Source organism: Dermacentor albipictus, chromosome 5, assembly GCF_038994185.2.
Source record: "Dermacentor albipictus isolate Rhodes 1998 colony chromosome 5, USDA_Dalb.pri_finalv2, whole genome shotgun sequence".
In the NCBI taxonomy this organism is placed as follows: Eukaryota; Metazoa; Arthropoda; class Arachnida; order Ixodida; family Ixodidae; genus Dermacentor; species Dermacentor albipictus.
Genome location: NC_091825.1, coordinates 71,481,664 through 71,509,250, shown reverse-complemented (window position 1 = coordinate 71,509,250; position 27,587 = coordinate 71,481,664). Strand labels below are relative to the sequence as shown.

Sequence of the window (27,587 nt, the reverse complement as noted above, 5' to 3'; positions counted from 1 at the left end):
CCTCTGGCTCATTGCCAAGCATTGCGTCCTCAAAGCGAAAATCCTAGTTCACCTTTCACGTACGGGGCTTTCTCAATGCAGCGCGTACGTGTGATGCAAGTGAAGTGAGTGAAGCTAACCCCGACCTTCTTGGAACGACACGTGCTAATGACGCAACGCGTCTTCTTTTCGCTCTTCTCGCTAGTTGTTAGGAAACCATCTGCTTTAGAGCCGCCACCCGACTCGACATTCTAGACTCGCGCACTATGTTCCTCCCTTTTTCCGGCAGAACCGCTGCAGTTTGAGTGGTGTGGCAATGCACGCACTCTGAAGAGCATAGGAGTTCTCTCGTAACAACTTTTGTAGAGGTGCTAGAAGCGTGTCACTGTTGTTTGTGTGAATTACAGTTCGCGAGTTTTATGGGAGCATAGTAGAGGCACGTTCACGCGGCTACGCATCGGCAAGTTCCATACGAAGCGTTACTTTAAGGCACTGACTGCAATTTTCTGAGTGCAGGACATACAGCAATAGCAGATAATTCTAAGCCGACACATCTTTTACTGTACAGCCTCAGCGCATGCTTGGATATTAACATCTATACTGTGGTGGGGAATTATGTAAGGTCCAGCCACCTGACGTACAAATTGAGTTGATGGTTTGTAACCGCACATATATATCGTGTGCTTAGCTGCTCAACTAGTGACGACATAATTGAATTATGCACGTGAGAAGGAACTCTCACAGGAGTGAAAGTGGGTGCAAGTTACAGCGGCGAATCCTAATTGGTGAACTGCAAGCAAGTGATATTTTTTTAAAAGTCAAGTATTTGCTCATTGTAATCGTCCAGCACTAAATTAGGGTACAAAACCGTAGAATCTAACACGGAAGCGTTCAAAAATATCCGAAAACCACGCAATCAACAAAATAAATAATGAGCGCATGACGTTAGTATATCAAACATGGAGCAGAATGTATAAACTGTACAACTTTTTAGGGGTTATTACTTCGAATTTTGAGGGTGAAAGCGCAGCATGCACTTAAATACACTTAATACAAGAGCTGACAATCGATCTGACGTGTTAAAGAGCTGGGCTCCAAGGAAATAGAGAAGAAGGGAATGGCAGCTGCAAATTAAATCAAATGAGTTGTCGGGAAACTTGCACATGGGTAGCGGTCGTGTTTGTAGCAGGACACCGTAATAAAATACTTTGGTGCAAGATCCCCACTTGGCTTATTGTGTGATCCCGCCTACATCAGGAAGCCTTGTCAGAAGAACGGCGACCAAATTACGTCACCTTTCCCGAAGTAAAAAAAAAATAAGGTGGCCATGGTGTTCTCAGACGACAGTGGTGAATATATCCGAGGCTGTGCATGCCATTTGGCTCTACCTGGCGGGCGATTCACTAGATGGCGTAGGATAACAGTGGCGCCACTGTCGGTGCTACTGAGTCTCCATCGTCCGAAGTTCAATATGCCATGTCTACAAATCAGTCAAGACAGCAGAGCGTGACCGGAAGCGTTCGTTCACTGGCGATGACGGAGGAGACCATCGCAACTTGTGAAAACGTGCGAAGCGAGCTGTTGCAGGGCGAAACAACGTTCACCACCCAAAGTCAGCGACATCGCGTCCGGCAGAGCGACCGGCTTCGGAGCGAGAACGGCGAGCTGCAGCGGATACACTTTCGCATGCTTCCGTGCAGGCGGAGAGAGGCGTGCTGTGCAGTTCATTTAAACGGGAACTCATGATTGCACGCATGTACACCTCTGAGCAAAAGTATACGGACCAGGAAATGCGCTATAAATCTTATTTTCTCCTCTGCCTGGGAACGTAACTTGAAATGAAAGACCCTCATTCAAACTTGACATTGCGAAGTTTCCAGTACACTCGTCAATTTCAGTTTATGCACACTAATTACGAAGAACTTCATTTTTTTCGGTGACCCTGTGGTCGGTATGCTTTTGCTCACGGGTGTACGTGGCACCAAATATGTCTGCGATGGACGCGGCAGCGTTCGTGTACTGGAAACTGCCTTCGGCGTTATGCTGCAGCACATCCAAGCTCGTCGAAACTATCACGACGTCGTCCTTCAATCGGGACGCGCGTTCAACACCAGCGTTCATCGGCGCGATGAGCGACGAGCTAAGGACTCGCTTCTCCAATGGACTTGGCGTTCGAGAACATGTCATGCACAGTGCATGAAGTAAGGTACGCATCGACATACTACTCTGATCGACGTTAGCTACGATCACAAGGCCGTGCTACTGTCGATCAAGTTGGACCCGCAAACACCGTCGCCGGAGCCCATGGCCGACAACGACGAATAAGATGCAACTGCCTTCAGGCACACTTCAAGACGACGACTGCGACATCCCCCAGAGTATGAGGGGAAGTTCGCCTACAAAACTGGTGAAGAAATATGGTGTCAACGTCATGGCGCCGATCGGAAAAGTATCGTCATCACTCGGCAAAGCAGTGTCATAGTGCTAAAAGTGGTGTCACCGACAAGGAACACTCAGCGCAATGTGCGTGAAACACTATTTTAATGAGAACGCCACGAAAAAAAGAACTAAGCTGAGAAATGACAATATGGCTGGTTTGTCTTCTTGAATAGTTGCGACCTCATAACTAGCAATGTTACACTCCGACATATAACGCAGCGGCACTAACTTCAGCAACATTTCACCGCAACAGCAAACTCAGCGACAACTAAACTACATAACTCAGCAACACAGATAGCGACAAGTAACACTCTCGTATTAAAACATGATAAGAATTGCTTACGTGCCCCCGTAGTTTTTCTCGAAGTCACTGCTTCGCATCGCTCCTAAGTAGGCTGTCTCGTATGATTATAACGTCTTTTGTCGTGCAACTTGGCGGTTGTTCTGCGCACACCATATGTGCACTATTGTTGATCACAGGAAGGGCTGAAAAATCGTGAGCCTCACAATTTTTGTACTGGTTTTATTAATTTCACATTTATCGGCTAGGCATCCAGTAACTAATTACGTTATCAGGTGAAATTTCTCTCGAGTGCTATGGAATTCCTTAAGTGCACCACTCTTTTGTGGAGCCATTTTAAAACTCAAGGCGAGTGCATCATCGAAGCAGGCAGTATGAGTAACAGAAAATGTAAGTGGTGGTCGCCTGACACTTAATATAAATGATGCGTGTCCGCACATCACGACGGCGCTACAGAAAGCAGAATTCACTGGGTGTGTTTAGTCAATCACAATGGTTTGGGACGGGACACGATGAAAGGTTCCGACAAAACAGCGATGACAAAATATTTAATAATGTCCAAAACTATTACTAAATATTCTGTGTTCGGAGCTCCTATCCATCTTTCATCATTTTGTGCACACCGTGAATCCAACCTAAGGTTGAGCAAGCGGACTATCAAAGTCCAAGACACGATAGTAAGGCGTACGGAGTTCGGTAGTAAGAGGTCTGACTACCTAACGCGATATGTCATAAAATCGCATCAGGCGCCATGTTTTTTTATCTTTTCGTTTAACAGCGTGCTTAACGCTAGCTGGGTGTTTATTTTTCTTTCTTTAGCGAACAGAGATATTTATGGAAAGGCAGCGAATGTAGCGTTCTCGCGGACAAGTTCCTTGGCGAGGCGTACATACTTTGCCACTAATAACGGGAGCTGCAAATGAGTAATTACTAAACATTTATAGTTAACATTTTCATTGTAGCTATAGGGGCAGTTGTGCCCATGGCGAATTTGAAGGCACTCACATATTTATGCACTCTCATTATTTAAGGATCATGGAAGTCGCGCCTAGTTCGAAATACTTATCATTGAATTTCAACGGTAAATCCAGGCAATATCGAAACCGAGCACTGCTGGAGCGCGGAAAAAGTGGCCCCACTGTCATATCAGACCGAATTAAATGCCCTGTGACCAGTCATGGCGTCTACTGATAGGGCACGTTTTCCCTGGCAAGCATGTGCCGATGTGTGGCGGGTCATAATTTGCCGCGGCACGTTATCATTCAAACTTCGCCCCACACTCCTTTACAGCGCTGTGCCGTCTGACGCGTGGATGGACGAGCTCACTTTCGATATTCCCTGGATTTACCCTTCAGTTGCGATGAAGAATACGCAAGATTATCAGTGCTTTTTTCGGATTTCTAGACAACTAGTGCGTGGTGTATGTCTCATTCTCCCTTTATTAACAACTGGTAAGCCATTAATGGTGATACCCTACAAGCTTTCATATAAACTTTTCTCAAGTGAATAAAAAGAAAGTCGATTAATTAATTCATGTTAAGAGTACCATGGCACTGTCTTTCAGCAGCTCTTAGTTTATATTTCTAACTCATAGTAGAAGGTTCAATATGGTACACTAACCAATACCTGCCCTCTAAGAGCACATTCTAACCCAAATTTCAATTTGAAATCGCTGTCTCTCAACTCCTCCAACCGACAGGCACTGGAATTTTGCGAGATTGCGTATCGTCAGGAACTGAGGGGCTCTGTGCCATCTGCTTTGAAACAGTTGGAGACCGCGTGGGACGTGTTTCTCCGCACGCTTTAGCACCCAACGTAGCAATGGCATGACCGCTGAATTGTGCGCGAACTTCTTTCACTTCCACGATAACAATCAATAGCAAACTCGGGAGCCGCGCGGAGACGTACATGCAAAACCGAAATAAATGCATGCCGGTCATGAAGCATTCACAACTGCTGCAATCACTTCCTTTGTTTTCAGTGCACAAAAGCATGGCCTTCGAGACTAGCTTATGTTACCCGAGGGAGCCGTTGCCGGGGCTGCCTATTCATTTCATCACCATTCAGTGTCGCCTGATTGCTTCACGGTTCAACTGCGCCAATAAAAAAAAATTCATATACAACTTTTTTACTGCACCGATTGCACTCAAAATTTACTAGCTTTCTGTGGGACGTGTACAGTTTGACATGCTGGGATATTTTAAGTTCGAAAGTTTGATGCCATGGCGTGTTCAATTATTTTTGTCACAGTAACTTAAACAGGGGCAAAGTGCATTCGCCTCGTCGTAGAGTTCGTATGCGAAGACGACAGGTGTCTCACAGTCACAGGCGTCTTATAGAAAATCTCTACTGTCTAACAAAAAAAAAACATTATATGTGCTCGCCATTTCCGGATACGCTCACTAGGAATTTCACGCTACTGGTGCCCATTTTTACAGTGAAGCCACATATGGTAAGGGCATTTCCCTCGTCGATCGTCCGCGAACAACCCGCGAACTAGCTCGTCGGCGAGCAAAAGCATGGCCTTCGGCGCAACCGCGCGAACGCGCTCGTTACATGCTCATGCGTTAGTCGCGTCGTCTCCTTCCACAACTAGGTCCGCTGCCGCTCATTGCTTAAGGGGGTATTAGCCATTCATTGCCAAGAAGAAACTATCGTCATAATCATCATCATCATCATGATCATCAACAACAACAACAACAACCACTACCATCGAATATCAAGTCAACGGTTACACCGGCGTCACGTGCGCCCTTCGAGATGGCTCGCGAGCTGGCGGAGTGGCCATATACGTGAGGAACGACGTAGCCACAGGCGTCGGGCCCTAGGACGTTTCGTCCACCGCCCAAGAACTAGAAAGCGGGGCGTATTTTCGCCGACGTGGGTGCACGTTCGACCTGCTTCGTCCCTGCGTGGCGAAGACGACTTTATGATTGACCACGTTGGATGGCTGCTTGATCCGGCAGATGAGGATCTAAATCCTGTCCTCGTCGTTGTCAACTTCAACGTGGACGCGTTGCGGCGAGATGGCAAATGCGTGCCCTCGTTTATGCTCGAACTATGCGAGCTACAGTGCTACACCGATCCCAAGGTGCGAACTTCAACGAGGCGCTCGTGTTCGGGCTTAGCCTTCACCGACAATCTCTCCATCGTCGTCATCCAACATTTGGCCATTTACAATAACGACCACAAGGCTACAGTAACTTCTTTAAAATACTAAACACCAAATTATTTATTTATCACTGCGTTGTGCATCATACCATCTATACAGTTTCACTGGTCAAGCTGCGGCATTTTTTTTTTGTCTTTATGTCCTCATCTTCATCGCGCAGTTGTAGCTACTATATCTACGTGCCAACTAGCCCCAGCCTTAGTACCTTTAAGTTCATTGAGCATTCGAAGGTATATGAAGGAAGAGAAGTTAATAGTGAACCGCTTCATTTTCCTAAAAATCCCAGCATATGAAGAGGCTTAGCCCATGTGGGAAGCACATAAGTACCGTGTGAAGGATGGTTAGGCCGAATTCGAAGCACGTGGTTGACCGTCAGTGACATGGCTTGCTCTGACATTAAATCTTGCTGGCATGACTACGGGTGCCATGAGCGGCCTGTTATTTTACATAACAAACAACTACAGTTTCAGCGACGCACCGGAGTGATTTATTTATTGCACTCTCGAGAAACAAAGTCTTCAAGCCCTAACTATGGAGTTGACAGACCGCCAAAAAAAATGCTAGATATGTGATTGTGTCGGTTCTCTTTTAAACAAAGCAGAGTTGTTCAACATTCTCATTTTCTTTTTCCTCACAAGCAGTAAATAAACCAGAAATTTCCATACCATCCTTGCTGTACACTGATATAGCCTCAGTTTCAATTTAGTGTTCGCTAATTAGAGTGAATGGGTTAGAGATAATATGCAGACGAGTGTCCCAAAATCAACGACTAGCGGGACCCTCGCTTAATGCTAACAATATAGAATCGTGTCAAAGATAAGTAACCTTGGTAAAGCAAACACACAGAGCCACGTAAAATACACTAAAGAAAAATTTAAGAAATGAAATACAATCTTCAGTGTAAAATTCTATGACACATAAAGATACTGTAAATGCATACAAATGGCAAATTTAGCATAACGAACAATGTACACCAAGTTATACATGCGGGAAATCTCGCCGCAGGCATTCTATGCTGAATTACATGGTAAGCTTCTTTGAAAGCGGTAGCTTTCACTCTCTTCTAACACATAGCGCTCATTAGATAGAAGTCATGTAGTCTACGCGGCGCTGTTACTTATACTGGTCTCGCACATAGAAGCGTCCAAGGACGTCCGGGATTATTAGCGACCCTGGACAGCAGCGCAAATGTTAAATCATGTACGTTGAGAAAATTATTCGTCAAACTTATACGCGTCGTCTTCCCGTGGTCCATAACTGAAAGTTATGTTGGCAGTTCAGAATAGACATCGTTACCAGCACAAAGAGAGATCTTTCCTTATCTTCGCTACCGACGGATACACAATGATGTCATTATGTAAAACTTACAGCAGCTCAGATTAATTAGAAGGAGTGTAAAAATTTTACCGCTCCTATTTTAGCAATACCTCCGAAGTGCTTAATTTTCAGTTACTCAGACCACAAGCTCTCATTCAGATCACATCGATCTATTTCGTCTTGCAAGAACAAAGGCAGCCTGTAAAGCATGCGCCGCCACATAACGGCCAGCCTAGTGGAAAAGCACAGACGCGGAATGCTAAGCATGCTCTATTCGCATTCGCAGTGAACTTGACTATCTATCGCCGCGCTAAGAGAATAAAAAGTCTGGCAATGCTTACCACACCCCGCCAATGCGAAGAGCCGCCAATGCGCTGCATGCCTAAAACGGGAGGCGCAACCAATTACTTCAACCCAATATGGCAATTGCAGATCTTGTGTGCTCAAATTTGTGTACCTATTCCAATTGTTCCCCCGACAAATAGAACATTAATGCAGCTCAGGTGGTGGTGGTGGTGGTGGTGTTAAACTTTATTGAAAGGGGGAAGGGTAAAGAGGGATGCGGCTAAGCTCAGGTGACAAGCCGCTCTACTGGTCATTTTAAGTAATACTCGTGGGCTCATGCCCTTAAAAGGAGTTACCGGCTTTCTGTGTTACATATATTTGAAATGATTGCGTAAAATTAGCACCCGGTCTTCATATGTGACGTATCCTTACGACAAACGCATACTCACCTTTCATATGTGATGCAGCAAGTGACGAAAACAATGTCTCCGTGGTATTCTTGAGCAGTTTTAGTATAGCGAGACATTAGAGGAAGATGAATATTCATTATGTTTCATGTCAATAAATCTGAGTAGGTTCTTCGAAGACGTATGGTTATCAGTGGAGCTCAGCAACTGCTTAGGATGGTTGAATAGTTGCGATATACTTGTCAATCCACGACGAAGCTATTATATACCTCCGTGGCTTGAAAAAACAGCCAAGTTCAAGCGGCCAAAAAATATTGCTGCATTGCTCTCGCTTTAATAATGTCCGAAGTGCCTTAGATCGCCACTTGTGGGAAGGCGTGAAGCGAAGTGAGCACTTCGTTCTATGGAGTCGTCGTTCGAATAGACGTTACTACTAGTCATTGCAATGCTTCCGCAGCTGCTGATGTGACCTGATCTCTCCCATCTTGTTGTTGTCCTCGGCTTTAACACATGGCACGTATCGTCGAGAAGAGATTGACCAACAGGATACAGCTCCTCCCTTCCCGGTAACTTAGTGGTCTGCATCACCTATACTTAAAGAATTATTATTATAAATATTAAAAATACATTGCAAAAGGGATCACTGCACGTATTTGTGAAGCCGCTGGAGCATAAAATATGCGAATGAAAGGTTAATAACGAGTAAACTAGTGTTTCACATGTCAACCTCCCTGTAGCGATGATGAACTCATGCATAATCTGACAGGCTTTCTTCCCGGTATTACCAAGCGCTCTCGCACCACAAGATCAAGTATTAGGTACTGAGACAGGAGGGCCAATAACAAGATAGGGGTTATTCAAAGTATGTCCTTCTTTCGGGGTTATATCGTCTCAAAAAGAGGATAAGATGATCCCCGGATTCAACACGACATGACGCACAAAGTTTCGATGGCGTAGAACTGTCATCGATACTTCGCATTGTCGTCGGGGGCGCGACAGGACATTACAGGATAAAGCTAACTGTGTGTCATCCGATACATCAAGCAGAGGGTTATTTTTGTGACCTAGAAATCGGTGTTCCCTTCGTGTTCTTGTCATAGCCAGCAGAGTGAAATTCAGTAGAAAGAAACATATGGGCCCAATAGGCGCTGCTTGAGACAAACTGTCCGCAATTACATTAGGCACAAGTCCCAATCCACAAGTCATAAGAATGGCGCTGTCGGGCGAAAGCGATGGGCCAAGGTGATCTTTTTAAGCAGTTGTGCAGGCTTCCTTTTAAACGCGTCAAAAAGAGACACGCGATCGGTAACTCTTCGGAAACAATGAAAGTTATGTTTTCAAATCTGTTTTACGGACCCTGCATTACCATTGTAGTCGTAAAGATAATATTTCCGATGTTCTTATATTTGTTCACTACTAATAACTGTAACCTAAGCACAAAAGAAAGTAGACGTGCGGTTGCTAGCAATATATTGCATTTTTCCAACAGGCTTCAATATGTCTAACATGGTTCATGTACGAATAAACCCCAGGTACACCCGATATTCGATTTAGTTGTGCAGTTTGACCATGACGGCCGCACTAACCATTTCCTAGTTTTGGAAGTGGGCTGGAAGCTCTATCGGGTATTAGATTAGCAGAATTTGAAGCAAGGATGACCGCTCACTTGGTTAAAGAAACAAAATCCACCTGACTCACTCCCCCAAGTTCCTTTAAAATACAAGCAATGACCTCAAACGCACGTCATAAACATAAGACGTGTATTAGGCGAACGTGTCATCTGCATAACGTAAAATCATTTTTTGCAGTAACCTTAAGTAGCATATGTTTACATTACAGTTATGCAATATTTTCATTCATGTAAAGTCATATGAAATCAACTTATGTAGCAATACATAGATGTAGCACTTACATAAATAGAGGTTCGTGTCGGCGGATTCTCACAGTGTGTGGAATGCGCGTAAATATTCCCCCTAATTTTCCTCGTACAACGACTTTCTTGGCGCGTGGGTATTACGAAAACCAGACAGTGCGTCATAACTCCACTTGCAGACGACCCAGACGATGCGGCAAATGAAGTCACTGGCGGCTAGATTTCAACCATCCCCGCAGGGATTTCATCATAACCATCAATTTTGAGTTAACGAATACAGCAGGATTAAATTATAGAAAGTACGTCTACGTTACAGGTGTTAAAAAGTTGAGTGCCCGCTTGCACCGCCGTTTCCTCCTAGTTACTATCGTAACACCATAGCATACTCCGATTCTTTAAGCGACTCCTTTTTTTTCGATGGTTAAGTGTGCCCGACATCTGCGTTCTTCCCCGCTACTACCGTGAGCCACTGACGAATACGAAAATCGGTAGTCCCTTCATCACACCGTGCATCAAATGCCGCCTACGCCGTGCTTTTGAGGCGGGTCAACCAAAATGCGGTGAAGCCATCGACTTGGGCACTTGGCTATAGTGCCTGTGTCGCAACGCAAAGTGCGGGATCTATTCAGTGCGCTGGTTCGGAAACTCAATTTTCTAGAGAAGCGGCCCACAACTGCAAGTTCTTCGGAACTCTATTAAAGTCTGCTCGTCTCAGCTCCTCCGCGTGTAGAGAAGTGCGGTCGCTGAAGCAACGCGCGCTCTTTTCGGAGATCAAAGCTGGCGAAGTTAGCATGCCCTCTGGTGAAGGCGCGGCTTGTGACTTTTAACCTTACCTGTGCTCGGTCGTTAAAAGCGCCTGCTAGAGCACTGGAGAACGTATTATTGAATGTTGCGCTTTCACACAACAACAATTAACTGTACTTCCCTGAATGCAGGCTGCTAAATGATTGATGATGAACGACGTCACGTGTGTTTCTGTCCACACGCATCTGGTAATATTTTAACATAGTTATATACACTGTAAAAAATTTCCGTAATTTTACGGAGGATTTCTGTCATTATACGGAGAACTGCAGATAAAAATACGGAAAGTATGTCATATTTCAAAAATACGGCAAAATCTGCCGTTAATATACGGAAAGTGCTCTCCGTATTCAGCTTTACGGACATTTTCACTGTAATCATATAACGGCTATACACTGTTTTGGACGAAACAGAGAGAATTCCGTATTTTTGTTATGTGAACATCCGTATATTGTGACAAAATCTAAGCTGTCTGAATGAGCGCTCGTACTCATAAAGTTTCAGCTAACAATGCTTTATTGAACACGCAAACTGTACGCATTATGAAGATGCGTACAAAATGTGAGAGCTAGCCTTCTACCAAAAGCTGCAATAACAGATCCTATAAATATATGTACGCATCTTCTATTCCGGTCGCAGTTTGCCGCGCATATGGGCTTAGTAACGCTGATCATATTCGCAAATATATGCGTGTTCTCGCAATGTTCTCAAATTAAGCGCTTCGTAGTCAATAACACAGCATATATGTTTAAGTGAATGAAGAGCCGGGGACATACGTGCATACGTAAACAAGCTTGCGGCACTCAGGTGCTGGTGCACTGGGAATGACATTGGGGCTCTATACGCCAAAAATTGTGCGCACTCTGAATCGGTACCGAAACGCAGGGAGTGGTATAATGACCCTAACTGCGTTTACATTTTGCAACAAATGGTCTCGAAGGGGACTGGCGGCCAATAGATCCAAGTACAACGGTCGGAGGAAATTTTCGAATGCGGCAAGCAATTAACCCAAGTGTCAAAGGGCACTGCTTAACTGCAATGTAGTTGGTTGAACTCATTCCCATGATATTTACAAAATATCTCGTCTCTGACAATAGCTGCCCATTCATTGAGACAAATCGATTACGCATAATCTTCACTGTTCATGTGTTAATTCTTGCGCAAACATTTGGCGCTTCATCTTGAAACAAGACCGGTAAGCGCGCTCGTTCTTGTACAGTAGAATAAAGAACGCGAACATGCACCGACATGTGTGTAAACTACTGGAAGGTGACTGAAGATGAAGGACCTATTACCGTGCTAGTACTGTGTATACTGTCGAAAAGAAGAAAAAAATAATACGGAAAGAAAGAATGCCCAGTGCCGAGATGTAACGATTCAAGCTTTATTTCTTTTTGACCGAGGATGCAACACCATTAGTTCCATGTGCTTTATGCATGGGTAATTTTATGACACAACTAATTATTTACCCGTTCATTACATGCACCAACCAGCCCAAATTATCCCTGTACTAGAGCTTATGGACGCATCGCAGTGCACTGCTTTGCATTTCATTGTAGCACAGGGGTTTGCTATCGCCAGGAGCGAATGCTTTGGTTGACCTCTCTGCCTTTCTGCTTTTTGAATTCTCTCTCCCTTTGTATAAAACGCACTAACTTGTGGGAGAGAAAGCGTTCTCCTCTTTTAGAATTCAATTAATTGCCAAGCAATTATATTGCAGTTCCAGTAACTAGAGCACAAATGCGAAAACTAAACCGATTCTGTTCGGTTCTCCGCGCTCAGAGTGCGGCACCAGGGGGCAGCGCGCGTTGCGCGTCCGTCAGGAGTGGCGGACGGCGATGCACATGTGTAGTCAGCCGGCATTTTTCGAGTTGTGTTGTAAATGTTGTTAATTCGCCGTAAATATGTTTTGATTTGTGCTCAAGAGTGGAGCAAGACCCCAAGGAAGAGAGATTGACGCATCGGGGGCGAAGAACAGAAACGATGGATGGTTACGCTGCATGGGTCTCGGCACGTTCGAATTGGCAAAGTTCCGAATTTGTCGCTGTGTTGTGTACGCTTGTGCGCTCGTCATTTGCCGTCATCGCACGGAGATATTTGCGCTGGATGTCTTTCACTTCGTGTACAAAACTCTGCACGCTGCGGCATCGAAGAAGTTGTCCTGTGTTTGGGTGCACGTATGCGCTTGGACACGGATAGCCTGCTTGCTCTCAACGGGTGTTCAACAGTCTACGCGCGCTCGTAACTTGCTCATGAGGTAAGCCCATTTTAATCTTATTTTGTTTGCATAACGTAGGTGTTAAAATGATGTGTGGTAAGCCGGTGTCGCAAACAGAAATATTGTTTCAAAAGACCACTATGCAACGTCTTAGGGCAAAAATGACGCATGAATGGGGAAAGGGATCACCCTATCTTTTCGGATCGATTCCAGTCGTAGCGCGATTGGCTCGATCGCAATTTCCGTGAGGTACTTCTAACCAATACGTTCTAACCTTTTGTTCACTCGCGTTAAAAGCGTAGAATAAAACTGCGTTCAGTTGAGCTCTTGTATTGACGCTTGTATTGGCTTGAGAGCATACTGTATCCGATAGACGAACTTCTGTTAAAATACGGAAATAAACTTTCGAGGCAATAGCAGTCGCTCACTACCTGTGATCGTTACTTTCTTGCTTGGGTGCACGTTTTAATTGTGACCAGAAAAAAAAAGTTCTTTGCTCTGGCTGCCCTGCTGTGTTTCCTCGGTGCAACTTCTTGCGGTGCAGCAAGACGTGTTGCTTCGAATGATGTCTGGGCAGTCAAGGCATTCGTGTCAGTAAGCAAGCAGTAAACGGGGTATCAGTGCGAAAAAATTTGGACATACAAGAGAAGCGAATGGTATCATCATAGACTCTTTTATTTGACGAATAATTCAGTTGTATTACTAAAGCGGAGAGTGGATATGCATGAAAGCCAGATTGTATTGATACTCAGCAAAAACAAGGTAACTTATCATTACTAATCAATCCTTTTCTTTTACTGAAAGGCAAGTTGCTGTTGTGCTGGAGCTGAGAAGAGGTCTGCCGCCTGCAATGGGTCCATCTCTCTCAAGTTATTGCAGTATTGTAGCTCACAAGGTGAGTGGATTTTTTTTTTTCTCTTAGCTGTTTGCCACCTGAATCATGACCATTTACTTAGCTGTGTAGGTGATCACTGTTAGTGACATTGGAGTGCTGGTGGACCAGCACTCCTTTATGATTGCAACGCATATGACAGAGTGCAGCTGTGGCAGTATGCAAAGGTGTTAATCTATAAGCCAAATTCGGTTCTTTGAGGTAATATGTTAATATATTGATGACATTGGATTGTGATCTAGCAGGCAGAAATGCTAAACAAGAAGAAATTTTAATTTGCACTTGGTAAGATGTGCAAGCAATTCAGGCTGTTATGCATGAAATGGGTCATTTGTAGATGTCTTCTACAGTGCTGCAGTCCTGAATTGCTTCAGAGTTGAGTGATATCATTATAATTTCTCTGTAGAGCATGCAGCACAGTTTAGCATTGGGGGAGGCTGGCATCAACAGGCGTCTACTTACTGTGAAGTTCAAGTGAGGTGTTACTGTTAGGGTGACTATATATAATTTATGGTTTAATTCTAATCTTGTGTCAGGCAGACATAGTTTACCCACTTGGTTAAACAATAGAGATGTAATATCTATGTATACAAGTATTACCCATTCATTTGTGCCATTTAGACAATGGCAGAAATGGATGGGTAATACTTGTGTACATAGACAATACATCACTATTGTTTAACCAAGCGGTGCCCCTGCATGCTAAATTTTACAGGGCTATTATTAAGTAATGTCAGCTTTTGTTGTAACATTAAGGCACCTTTTATATTATTACAGATTACCACCATTGTGCACCATCATAGTGTGATATTTACACTAAATGTATTTGACTTAGCTATAAAACCCTGCACAGCGGTGCATCATGAAATTTTTTTTTATAGTTTCTGGCCTCAGAATGCACTTCACGTTATATTCTTGTTTGCAACAAGACTATAATGCAGGTTTCTCTCCTTATGTTTTGTGGCACTTCAAACTGCGGCGAGCTAAACCACTGGCCAGCAATACTGGAATCGCTACTGCGTGTGGAGCTGTCTTCAAACTCACACAAGGAATACATCATTGCTTTTTTAGCACAAAACTATGGACACAAGAAAGACGACAGAACAAGGCGCTACTCTCAACTGACATCACTTTATTGCGTCCCTCCTTTGTAGACAGCAGAATCTAGAATTACATGCGCTGTGAACACCATGTGCAGGAACCACCAACATCTGATCAAGGAAGCACACTCATGCGACAGAATAAAAAAAAACTTATTGAGCACTGTACAAGGTTAAAGAAAACACACTAATGCACTGTGACCCCAATGACTGTATGAAGAAAACTTCCGATAACTCTCTGGCGGTGGTATCACGGCTCTTTTTCAAAATCGTAGTATCACGAAACATTGCAAACCTAAGCGATACATACCAACAGACACAAGTTCCCATTTGGCTCAACATCGTAAAATATAAAAGTGCAAAGCCATGTTTTGTGATACTACGATTTTGAAAAAGTGCTGTGATACCACCGCCCGAGAGTTATCGGAAGCTTTCTTCATACAGTCATTGGGGTCACAGTGCATTAGTGTGCCTTCTTTAACCTTGTGCAGTGCTCAATATGGTTTTTTGGATCCCGTCGCATGAGTACGCTCTTGTGATTGGTTGTTGGTGGTCTCTGCACATGGTGCTCACTGCGCATGTTCTTCTAGATTCTACTATTTATAAAGGAGCGACGCAATAAAGTGATGTCAGTTGAGTGTAGCGCCTTGTGCCGGTCGTCTTTCTTGTGTCCATCGTTTTGCGCTTAACAAAGTATTTATGGATTCACACCAACTAGCCCACCAACACATTGTGTTGCGGGCACTTCTGAAGTACTGTCTGTCCAATAACCTTGGTGGCATAGAAGCGCCGTCCACTTCTATGCGTTCCTTTCTGTTTCATTGTGGCATCACATCACATTATAATCATAATGTGTATGTACTTTTTCCAAGAGACCCATATTCCTATCCTTTTGTTATATTTGCTGTCGCATTATTTATGTGCAAATGACCAGTGCTCCCAGCTCCATTTTATCGCAAAGTAAACTACTGGTACCTAAACAGTTCTGTATATCAGAAAACCAAAGCTGAACTGCCGCACAGTACCAAGCGGCAGCCTTAGTGCAGTGTCAAGTAGTCAGATTTTATTGGTCATGCAGAGGTGCACAGGATAGCTCTATATTACTTGCTGAATAATTAAGCTGTGTGAAAACTGAGTATTTATGTAGCTTCAACCACATGCTATTGGCCATTGCTCCTGCCCTCATCAAATGTGGAAGATTATCACGGCATTTCCTATTCTCTTTTTCCTTATTACAGTGGGATTACTGCATGCGTAAGTAGGAAACGGATTACATAGGCAATCAAAAGCCAACAATGTGTAAACTTGGAACGTTGTACAGTTTGATGAACCAGAATAAGCAGAAATACACCATAAATGATTGACAATTAACTTTTTCTTGACACAGGGCTAGAGCATACAGTAAGCATACTGTATGCTCATACGGTGTCACATCAATTTAAATTTTAGGGTAGCTTTACAGTGTACGCTTCTATTGTTGCATTCTGTCAGAGGAATGGTAATGTTTCGCATGTATAGCAACTAGACTGTCTATATACAGTAGTAAAAATGTGTTAACTGTATTTTTTAATCATTTGATAGAATGTGTAGAACAATAAAGCCATACAATCAATGCACAGTGATGTGACTTTCTCTGCACATGTTGCAGGTTCAAAAAAAGTGTGGTGGAAGCTGTTGCCAAGGTTCCGGCCAGAAAAGACAGCCAGTATAAAAGGGTCCACGCCACTGATCTCTACTACAGGGGATGAACAGCACATCGAGCGCCCTCGACTAAAGCCGGCCTTGTCCCGGAAGTTGGTGCTTCACAACTTTGCGGCCCCACTTTGTTGCATGGGTGTGTGGCATTTCTTCCCCTAGCATGCCTGCCTGATGTGCCATAAACTACCCAAGCAGTGTTTCGAGGTGTCCAGAATTTTTCCATTGTAGTGTCTACAGTGTCGCTAACATAAGTGGCGTGCAATGGAAACACTGGTAAATCAGAAAAAACTTTATGTAAGAGAACACTATCGTATACGGGTTCAGATTGTCATAAAAGCGCTTGCCAGACATGTAGAGACCTCATAAAATGTGAAAAACCACGAAGAAAAGTTTTTCGGCAGCAATATTATCTGATCGCACGCACTAGTTAGTCCACCATATGCCCTGCTTCCAGGACAAGCGACTGCATGACATCGCATTTCCACTGGCTACACCTGCATCCGGTGCGGTGTGCTGCATCCAGCGAAACATGTTAGAAATCAGTGGTGCACAGTGTTTTCTGTCCCCTTTCTCGACGCCTACTGAACACATGTTAAACTGTTTCCAAAGCAGAAAAAGAGAGGGAAAGGGCTCTGAACACATTGCATTTTAAAGTGGCTGGTACTGGGTAACGCAAGTACCGTGGCATAATAGATTTGCACCAGGCAACCTGGGCGCCCAAAAAGGCTGCTATTTACTTGCAAATGGCCAACGTATTGCGAGCATGTTGAAGTTCTTTTTTTATTCTCATCGCTTATTTAGCTAGTGGAAACAGCTTTCACAACTGAAGAAGCCTTGAAAGCATGAAAGATTTCACAAAACCAGCTTAAATATATCGTGTCTGCATCACAATTTCATGGCTGCATGAGTGAACCCTCTGGTTAACATGTAAGAGAGTTTATGATGTTTGCCATGCATTATCCACTTTATTTACAGGTCAACCCTATCTTGAGATTTAAGCTGATGTTGCATTTAGAGAAATTATGGCCGAGAGCCAGCTTTTGAGAATACAGATTGAGCTTGACAGATTAAACGCCAGTACAAGTCGTTGAGGATTTCAGATCAAGAATCTTCAAAGGCCAGTTCATTTAGTGGTGTTAATATTCTGCTCGAAGTTGTTGATTGTTACGTTCATATGGTGCCCAGCATTGCGGTAACAACTTCACTTGGAGTACATAGCAAGGGTGTATTCAATGTAAGCTGCTGGCTTTTTTTCTGTGTTTTCAAAAACTGGTTTCTTGTTCAATTTAAATTTTCAAATTTTGCATTGTTTATTAGGTGTTGTGTCCTGTTTCCTTTTCCTGCAGCTTCTTAGTTAAACATCTGAATAGTGAACACAACTTGACCTTTTGCTTGATTGTCTAGATTGCATGCCCTCGATGCAAAACAATTTCACTTCAAAACTGCTTGTACCATACTGAAAGAATAACTTGAAGCAGCCATAGCCACCAATAACACGCAAGAGATGATTATGAAAATTTTAATATTGTTTTTTGATCTACAGGGTGGCTTAACTATCATGCACCATGATTTAGAAATATGTAAATGCGATGTAACTAGACAAAATGAAGGTAATGTTTGCCATCGCTTGAAGATACTCTGATTATTTTGTGCATTCTGCCTAATTACATATTTCTTAATTAGTCATTAAATATCTCAAATAATTAAATGAAATGTGTCAATCTAAAGTTGTAGAGCAATATGAAAGCCTCCTGATACACTTTTTTGTTACTGTTACTCATTGTGTGCTACATAAAAGTGTTTTTCCAAGGAATAAGCCTGCGAATACACATAAAGTGTCTTGAGTGGCCAGTCATGTGTCATTTTTGTGGTGCAAAGCCACGAATACAACTTAAATGGGTTCTTTTAAGAAAAAGACTTAGCTCAGCAAATTATCTTTCTTTGTGCAGCCTGTGGAGACAAGGTTTCTTAGACATGGCCATGGCCCTCAAGGAAGATGCCGAGGCCACAGGCAGTTCCTCCAGTGACCGTGAAAAGGTCCCCTGGGGCACAAGTCTGGTTTGGCACCCCCACCTTTCTCCTGCAGCTTTTCTGTCTACTTAGCTAACCAGGTGGGTCAATGATGGCAAAGGGAAAAAAGAATCAACAGCATCAAACACAGAACTTGCTCAAGCTCAATGCATTTTTGGTGTGAAGTTTTTCCCTTATCATTTATCAAAAAACGGGTAATGGTCTTCATACGGACACCTCTTTCCCACAGAGAATTAGCAGTAAAAAAAGCAACTTATGAAGGCTTGAATATTAGCTAGGATGATGTGGCATAGATAGGATAATGATTATGAATGTTTCTAATGAAGGTAGTGGTAGTAGAGTGAATAATCAGAGTTTATATATACATTAAAAGACATTTCGTTCCAATGCCAGAATTTTAAATCATCCCAAATACTTGTGTTTGATAGTCTATGCACATTGAGTGACAGTGCTTCTTGATGCTTGCTTCTTGCTGACATCATTCTTATGCTGCATAATACACCTGTTATAAGTTCCCTATTTCTCCCGTTCAAGCAACTTTACATTCATCATAAGAAACCTCGTAGATGAGTTCCAGAAACTTGCTGATGAGATTAGGGGGCGGCGTGTACTCGAGGCTTAGATATGCATTCAAGAGCCTCATATCTTGCAAATGTTAGAAATACTACTGCTAAGCAAGTTCTTGGTGTCATACAAGGTTATTTGCAAATACGAATTTGCCTAAATTTAGAAAACGGTCAATCTAAAACATGTCAAGCGATATCGCTGACGATACACACACATTCCAACTGAACTAAATACAAATAAATATAGCACCAAATGCAGAATCATTGGCATGATGCCATTCTTTCAGTGGAATGAAATCTGTCCTGCGTTGTAAATCCGGAATCCTTTATAATCCAGACTACTAAATACTTATGAGGGTTGTGACGTAAAATATGCATGTATTTATTCCTCGTTTTTTTACTTTAAGACCCGATAATGCTTAAACAGCAGTGAAAGAACTGAGATCACAGTACCTAATAATTTATATTGCTCCAGAAATCCGTTTCTCTGCCGATCGCAGCATTCAACACTAACAAGAAGGCACATAACACTTAGGTTGGTGCTATTCACTTTGATTGTTTGGGAACGAAACCCATAATGTACATGTTATGGCCCTACGTGTCATTATGTTTGAACAACAAAAAGTTAGGGGGTTTGCATTTTGCAAAACTGCATGGAGGTTTTTACTGTGTGCAATTAAAATTAGGAACCTTCCCAGCTCATACTAAATGCATTCTCCAAAGCTTTAGGTTATACAGGTGCACTACTTTACACAGAACACACTCTTTTCTCTCGTCACGGCCCACACTCTTAGGCAGAGTTACACCCTTTGAAGTGCCCCTTCCGCACAACGATAATTGTCATCTGCCTTTATGCATTTCCTTTCTTTAACGCTGCGAGCCCTGTGCTTTCCAGTAACAAACAGCATGCACGTTATCAGCATGATAGCATTCCCGACAGCAAAGTAGCGGGCGTGGCGTTTTCAAGAAAGGAAACGCATCAAGGCAGATAACGATTATTGTTGTGTGGCTGAAGGGACACTCCAAAGGGTGTAACTTTGCCTAAGAGTGCAGGTGGTGATTCAGATTCTTCAAAGGTGTTTCATTGTATGGGATTGCACATCGCGCTTCACTTGTTTGCAGAATATTGCATTCCAATTGTGCCGTATGAGATAAATCCATTAGAGAGCTTTAGCTTGCCCTAAATTTATTACAGCTGTGTACTGGTAAACTGGCTGCAGCTTGCAGTGCTTGTGGAAAAACAATTGCAACTGCCATATTATATGTAACTGCTAGTGCACAGGCATCGGCAGCAGCAATGGTTAGGGTACACTTGTTTCTTCTATTCTAGGGTATGCATCCTCCACCAGAAAGTAGTTTTTTTCGTCTTACTCTTCTACCATATTGGAATGTGAAATGGGGTGCAATTTGTAGGGTATACTCTTGCACAAACTTCATGAGCATTTATTCTTGTCTGTGCCACAGATCATTGTTGCTACCACTGTAAAAGCAGGGTGCCTGTTTACAGCACCCATAGGGAACAATCTGTGAATCTTTAACGAACAGTAAGGATAATGAATAATCGAATAATTTTTAGTAATTTTCAACAAATTTAGCACTCTTTGCTTTCCACTACGGTGTTTTTCAACCTCTAATGTTGACACAAGGTTTGACTGCAGGATGTCATTTTGTGTGAAAGAGTGCACTTGTGCGCATAACACCTCATCGTAAAGATTCTGCTGCACAGAATGTCATTAGCTTTCGTATGCATTGGTCACTATCTCACAAACCGGTTGCTCCTTTGTTAGTTGGAATGTAGCATTTATGTAAAGCACATTTGATGTTCTAACAAAAAGCATTGTGCCCTCTTATCCCCTAATTCTCCTAACTTGATGCCTAGTCTTGTAATAGCATGGTTGTGTCTGGTGGAGTAGGGGGTGTACGTTAACTTAAGCAACTTTTCCAGACGACTTGAATCAGTATTGTGAAATGCTGGTTTTTTTTTTCAATCACTGTTACCAAGTTTCACTTTGGTTGTGGCAACAAGTATAATGTAGTTCGCTAGCATTCCTGCCAACACATATAATGTGCAGGCATCTGTCCAGCTAATGGTTTGCCAGGCAAAGACCAGCTAATGGTTTGCCAAGAGCTAAGGTCCATTTAGACCATTAAATTTTGAACTTACACGAGTGGCAATAACTGGTGAATGAAAGCACACCCAGAACTGGCCATAATATTTTCTTCTATATAACACTGCTGAAACTTTGAACTGCATTTGAACTGGCTTGTTTAAAAAATGACCCATTTCCTTGTTCAAGTAAGACAAAGGTTCCACAGGAAGACAGAAACTTGAAGCTGTCAACAGCAGCATGAATATAAACTGCGCTCGACGTTTTGCAATCTTGCACCTGGTTATATTATCCATCCCATTTTTTTTCCACAGGCTGTTTTTTACTGTTTTATGGTCATACCCAGTTTAATTTTAATGTCCCTATTTTTTAATATTTGGTTAATATATCTTTTCTTCATCGGCTTTCAACCAAATATATATTCATAATGCGCCTTCATTTACCACTTGCAGTGATCTTAACCAGATGCATCTTGATACAAAATTTATTTTCCTTAATTCTTCGTTTTCCTTTTCCAAAAGTGCAAACTGTTTATCTTGATACCTATTTTGTCTTCTGGGAAGATTAGGTCTACTGGATTAATGACTGCTTACATGCGTACATCATTTTCTGTTTTGGTCACCCCTACTCTTGGCAAGTACTGACAGCATCGCTCATACCCGCTCCATCACAATCACCACTGCTAAGCACACCCTTCCTTCCTTTATTTTAACACTTTGGCTTCTCTTGACCTATTATATGCACCAGTTACTTCTCCCCCAATGAGGCTAGGGGCCAGTGAGATATGCAAAATCCAAAACAACACAGCCAAGGAAAACATTTGCTACCCTAATGACAAGCACCTATGTCGAAATGTTGGCTACAGCAACATCCCTTGTTCCAACAATGTTGATCTACTTACATGTTTTTCTAACACCGAAGTTACTGCTTTGTCGTGTTCTGTGATTATACTTTTTTGCCGCTTTCTTTAGGATGGACATTCCCGAATGCTACTTGTTTCTCCTAACAGCAGCAAGTTTATCCTTGCAAGCGTTTGGAGTCAAGAACAACTTTCACCAGGAAGAAGTGCGAGACGAGTGATTGAAGAAAATAAAGTTGCTTCTGTGATCTAAGAACTTGAGGACTGAAATGTTGCACCTTTTTGTATATATGCTATGCAGTGCATTCATATCACAAAGTGCAAAGTGTTTTATCTCTGCAGCCATGTCAGTGTGTTGGCAAGACAATATTCTCAATGGTGACCTGCTGCTTTGACTATGAGCTGCCTTCATGACATTTGCATTAAAGGAGATGTACTATCGTGGACAAAAGTACCCTGGAAGTGCGAGTGATGACCAAATTGCATTTCTGCTCAAGACCGCTGAAAACAGTGGGTCACGAATGCACATTCTGAACGCAGATGGTGGCACGGCTGATCCCAGCAAATAGCACTCCAATAAAATTCGGTCGACTCTCGCACGTCCTGGGCAATTTTGTCCCCGATGGCACATTCTTTGAATAATGGATGTGCTCTGCAAGATGAAATACGGGAAGCACCTGTACTTTAACGGATATAGTACAGATTTAGCATACGGAGTCTTTCGTTTTCTGAATACGGCAAGCACCTGTATTTTAACGGTTATAGTACAGATTCAGCATACAGTGTGTTCCATTTTCTGAATACGAGAAGCACCGTACTTTAACGGTCATAGTACAGATTCAGAATACAGAGTCTTCCGTTTTCTAGATACAGAAGCACTCGTATCTTGTATTACGGTCTCTCTTTTACAGTTGTCCGTTCTACGGAAATGACCGTTCTTAATTTACGTTCCGTTTCTGAATACGAGAAGCACCGTACTTTAACGGTCATAGTACAGATTCAGAATACAGAGTCTTCCATTTTCTAGATACAGAAGCACTCGTATCTTGTATTACGGTCTCTCTTTCACAGTTGTCCGTTCTACGGAAATGACCGTTCTTAATTTACGGAAGAGTGTTCGGTCACAAATTACCAGCAAATTTTCTGTAAAGTAAGGAAAATTTTTTTTACAGTGTACACAGGAAATCACAAGTAATTTTAAATGTTTTATGTGCATAATTGTCCGAGTTCTCTATACATGGGCTTGTATGAGTATGCCAAGAGTTTAAAGATTATTCTGCGTACACACTTTTAAGTACGTCTTTCAGCTTAAAAGGTATTTTTTTAAGACTTTTACATTTTCACACAGGTTAGTGTGGCAGTTGTGCATGACTCCTGCGTTATGGTGTTTCCATGGATATAGAAGAGTGCTGCTTGTCTCAAAATAAAAAGAATCTGAAAATGCATGGTAGAATAGTATGAAAGATAAAGGTACTATAAAAAAATTCCGCGGGGACGCCGAATAGAAATTAAAAAAAGATTACCTAAACGGCTGAATGGAATATAGCAGCTTCACCTGTATCAATCTAGCCTATTAGCACTGCATGGGTATCCGAAAGCAACGCCGAAACCTTTGGCTTTTACCTGCCTATGTACTGTACCATGGAAACTTGAATGGAGAAACATACGCCAAACAAAACTAGTTATAGCAAAATTACAAAATTATCCATGAGATAGTTAGGAATACCTCTGTACAGTTTGGTGTGACTCTTGTTTGTAAGGTTTTTCTTTTTATTAAATTCTGAAAGCTCACATACCTTGGAAGACCTGCATCAAGTTTTGCCGCCATAAATGGTTAGCGTGCTGTATAGGCTACATATCTGTAGCTCTCTAAAGAATAAAACCCTATTCATAAATTTCCCAATGCACTTAAAGCGCGAAAGTATCATTGGGTATAAAAAATTAGGTAAATCTGGCAGACGGATTTGTCTAAGGCTTTAAAGGTTTGAAAAACAGCATGAAATCGGCAACAAGTTATGACAGGCTCCTTGGCCGCAGGAAAGCATCCATACATACATAAAGCGCCGGCATTTTTCATCGCACAAACGGTAACCTTAGGTGCACAAAAATCAAGGGAACCAAATGAGATAGAACGTATCAGTAGGGATCCGACGTTGTGCGAAGGTAGTTAAGTCTTCCATGAGTCATACGACTGCTCGCCGATCAAGTACAGGGAGGCTTCGAAGTTTGTTCCACCGCTCCACTTTCGCAGCGCCTTAGCAGCGGGCCCTTGGAGCGATCGGAACGACTTGCCGCACGCGTTCGTAACGGCTCTTCCAATAATTTGTAATAGGTGTGCGGTAGCGCGATTCAAAGGAGGGACAAAAGAAAACACACAGCGACCCACACAGCGCTGTGTGGGTCCCTGCGTGCTTTCTTTTGTCCCGCCTTTTAACCGCGCTACCGTACACCCATTCAAGATGCGTTACCCAGCCCACATTGCAACCCTAGCAATTCTTCAATGTGTTCTGCTTTGGATTCAGTTCGACGATGGCGCCAGAATAACGGTTCGGCTCTGCTTCAATTCGACACACAGTCTAGAATAGGCAACGTGCGTATGAATGTGTAAAATATAAGTAGAGTTTATACAAACTGAATTGCCAAGCGACGTTAGGGATATATTGCTACCGCTTGTGCAGTTCTCAATTAGCGGCACAACACAGTTCCGGATGCAACGTGGACTGACTGGCCCAGATATTTGTAGAGCTAACAGTTGTAAACTGTAATTCATAAAGCCAATCCACAAGGGACAGATAATTCTGCTAGAAAATGAAGTGCGTCCAACTTCTTTTGTTTTTATTCCTTCAAATTGGTAGTGGATGCTGTGTACTTTCTCACATTACTTAAGGTATGACTGCAAACTCTAAATGGTCAAGGCATTATACCGATTGTCTTCATCTTCACAGCGACATTATATATTTCGTTTTGCACTTGCGTAATACAATGCGCCACATGTTTATCGAGTACCTGCACTACCAAGCCTATGTACTGCATATTACGGTAACTTTATAAGTCATGAATATTAAAGTTTTATGCACGAGCTTCTAGGCAACACAACTGCTGTCTTAGTTGCAACTGTTTATTTCTTTTGCGAAATCAGCAACTACACTTTTTTGCGAAACATGTCTCATCAATTTTCAGAAAGGGCACACAAATATTACTTTGGACTTCCGTTTTTTCTCCCTTCCGTCGTCACCCTTTTTGCAATAAAATGACTTCTATGCAGGCTAACTTTATACAAACCCTCGTAATGAGCCTATTGCCGGGTTTAAAGGTGGTAAACGTACTTCTGCAATAAAATAGAAAGCATTAGACTAGGCACGCGAAAGACGTTTCCTTCGCTTAAAAAGTGTCGTATTTAGCTTGTAACAATTGTGCGTAATTTTTACAAATAAATTATTTTTGTTTGCATCTGTACGACCGCGCTAAACCGTGGTATAGAACGTAACCCGTACATAAGCAGCATGTCTTCGAAGCAAGTACGCTTACTCACTTTTCTTTTTAGGGCATCTTCATTTCATTGCTGACATTTTCAGGCATTGTACGAGTGAAATTTGGGGAAAGAAAGTTAGGAAACTCATTTTGCACTTCTGACAAATATGACTTTTTTGTTACACAAGGTATTTGCATGGAATTATGCAGGATAATAAGTGACATGTGTTTGATGATTGATAATGCAAACTTTTGTCTAGCGCATGCGTTACAATATAGTAAAAAAATATTGCAATTTTATTTTAAAGAAAAAAAATAGGAGCATGCTGCAAGGATAGTAGCGCATAAAGTTATCCATTGCAAATAAGTGGCATTGAAGTATGTGTACGGCTCCTAAAATTTTGCCACTTCAACTGCCGTTAGCGCAACCGTCTTTACCGATGTCCCCAAATGGAACGAACGACGATCGATTCTGAGAGAACATTAGCGATCTGGCTAGAATGACGAATGTACCACCGCCTCCTATTGCCCCGCGGGGAGTTATTCATTCTCCTGTTAAGTGGTTAGTTGCACAATATCTCCTTGGCGTTTACTAGTGCACAGGCTGACCATGCCGACCTCAAGTTCTTCGTATTGCATGGCTCCAACTCTGAATGAGGTATCCTTCTGTCATCTATTAGGCTACCTAGTAAATTGCTGACTGCCACAACTTTTGTCGCCATGAGCTACTCGTCTTGGCTCTTGGGTGTCTTCTTTTATTAAAATCCCATGGGGTATGACGTTAGGCGAAAATATAGTGTATGTGAAGCTGGCGGCTGAAGGTGGTGAACATTTGCACAAATAAAATGTAGAGCTACTCATGCAAAGTCATACTTGTAGACAATAAAATACCCAGTCTGTCCGCCAAGCGACAATTCCGAGAGACGGTGGCCCATTCGTCCAAACAAGTGCTGTTTGCGAAGGAAAGAAAAGAGGGGAGGGGGAAGGGGTGTTGCGGCAGCAAGATTCGCGGTTTTTCTGTTTGTACGGCATTGACCACTCAACCTGAATGCACGCTGTCGGATCCTACGGCTGTCTTCTTGCTTGTCTCCGGAAGTTTCCTGTTTTCTTCTTTGTTGAACATTCTGGACGCGGGCTGCTCAAGTTATCTTTATGCGTACTTCCCTGATGGATTGTGGTTAATCGCTGTCTGTGGTAGCCGTAGTCTTGGGGCCTTGGTCGTCTGTTATCGACAAGGACGACAGAAAAGTGAACACTTCCGAGCTTTCTATTGTACGTCTCGGACGGCGGTTCCTTCCTTCGGTTGCTAGTGCCACGGCCTGAATGAAATGAGACACACAATAGTTTCTTCCTCATCAGTTATAAGGTAAGTCACGAGACGTTGTCTGTCCATAAGACAACTTTTAGTATTTTTGTTTTGTTTCTGACATAGAACCCATCCTGCCCATTTCTTTCTTTTTAATGATAGGAATGTCTTACGACAAAGAGGCATAAAAACAGAACATCAAGCAGTTTTGTCATGCCCAAGTGGCGTGGTAAAGTCTTTAACGAAACCGTATAAATCCCAATTCCCCAACAGGAGGAACAAAACGAGAACAATGTAAAAGCGGGGGAGCCAACGTTTTAACGCGTGGACTTGCGCGAAAGGAAAGCATATGTCGCCTTGAATAAGACAAGTCTACTTGCCGAAACGATGGCTCCCGCTGTTACCTTGTTCTCGTTTTGCTTATCGTTTTGAATTTTCATCTCCCGCCTTCCCCGTGTTTTTCCTAAATTCCCCAGCGGGAAACTCAAAATAGTGGGCCACCCTAAGTAAATGCTGATGGTATACTATGTGCCTCAGGAACTGTAAGAAAATCAATGCAAAGTCTTTTTTGATGAAGAACGCGCTCAGATAAGGTATATGTGATCACACAAAGGGAATAATTAAAAGGCCTAATTTTCATTAAAGCTTATGTACACTGACAATGCGCTAAAAATGCAGCTAATATTACGCCAGAATGCGCTCATATTACGAGATTCATTAAAACACCTATAATTTACTTATACTTCTGTACTGGTTATAGT

General features: G+C 42.6%; 1 protein-coding gene across 1 annotated transcript in view; it reads right to left on the bottom strand.

The window, feature by feature from the left end:
• Positions 1-27,587, bottom strand: part of LOC135899772 (uncharacterized) — a 383,819-nt gene that overhangs the window by 262,816 nt on the left and 93,416 nt on the right. Inside the window, exon 2 of the mRNA XM_070539644.1 lies at positions 7,550-7,590. Within this exon, the coding sequence (XP_070395745.1) occupies positions 7,550-7,588 (39 nt within the window). The 5' untranslated portion in view covers positions 7,589-7,590. The remainder of the gene's footprint in view (positions 1-7,549; positions 7,591-27,587) is intronic.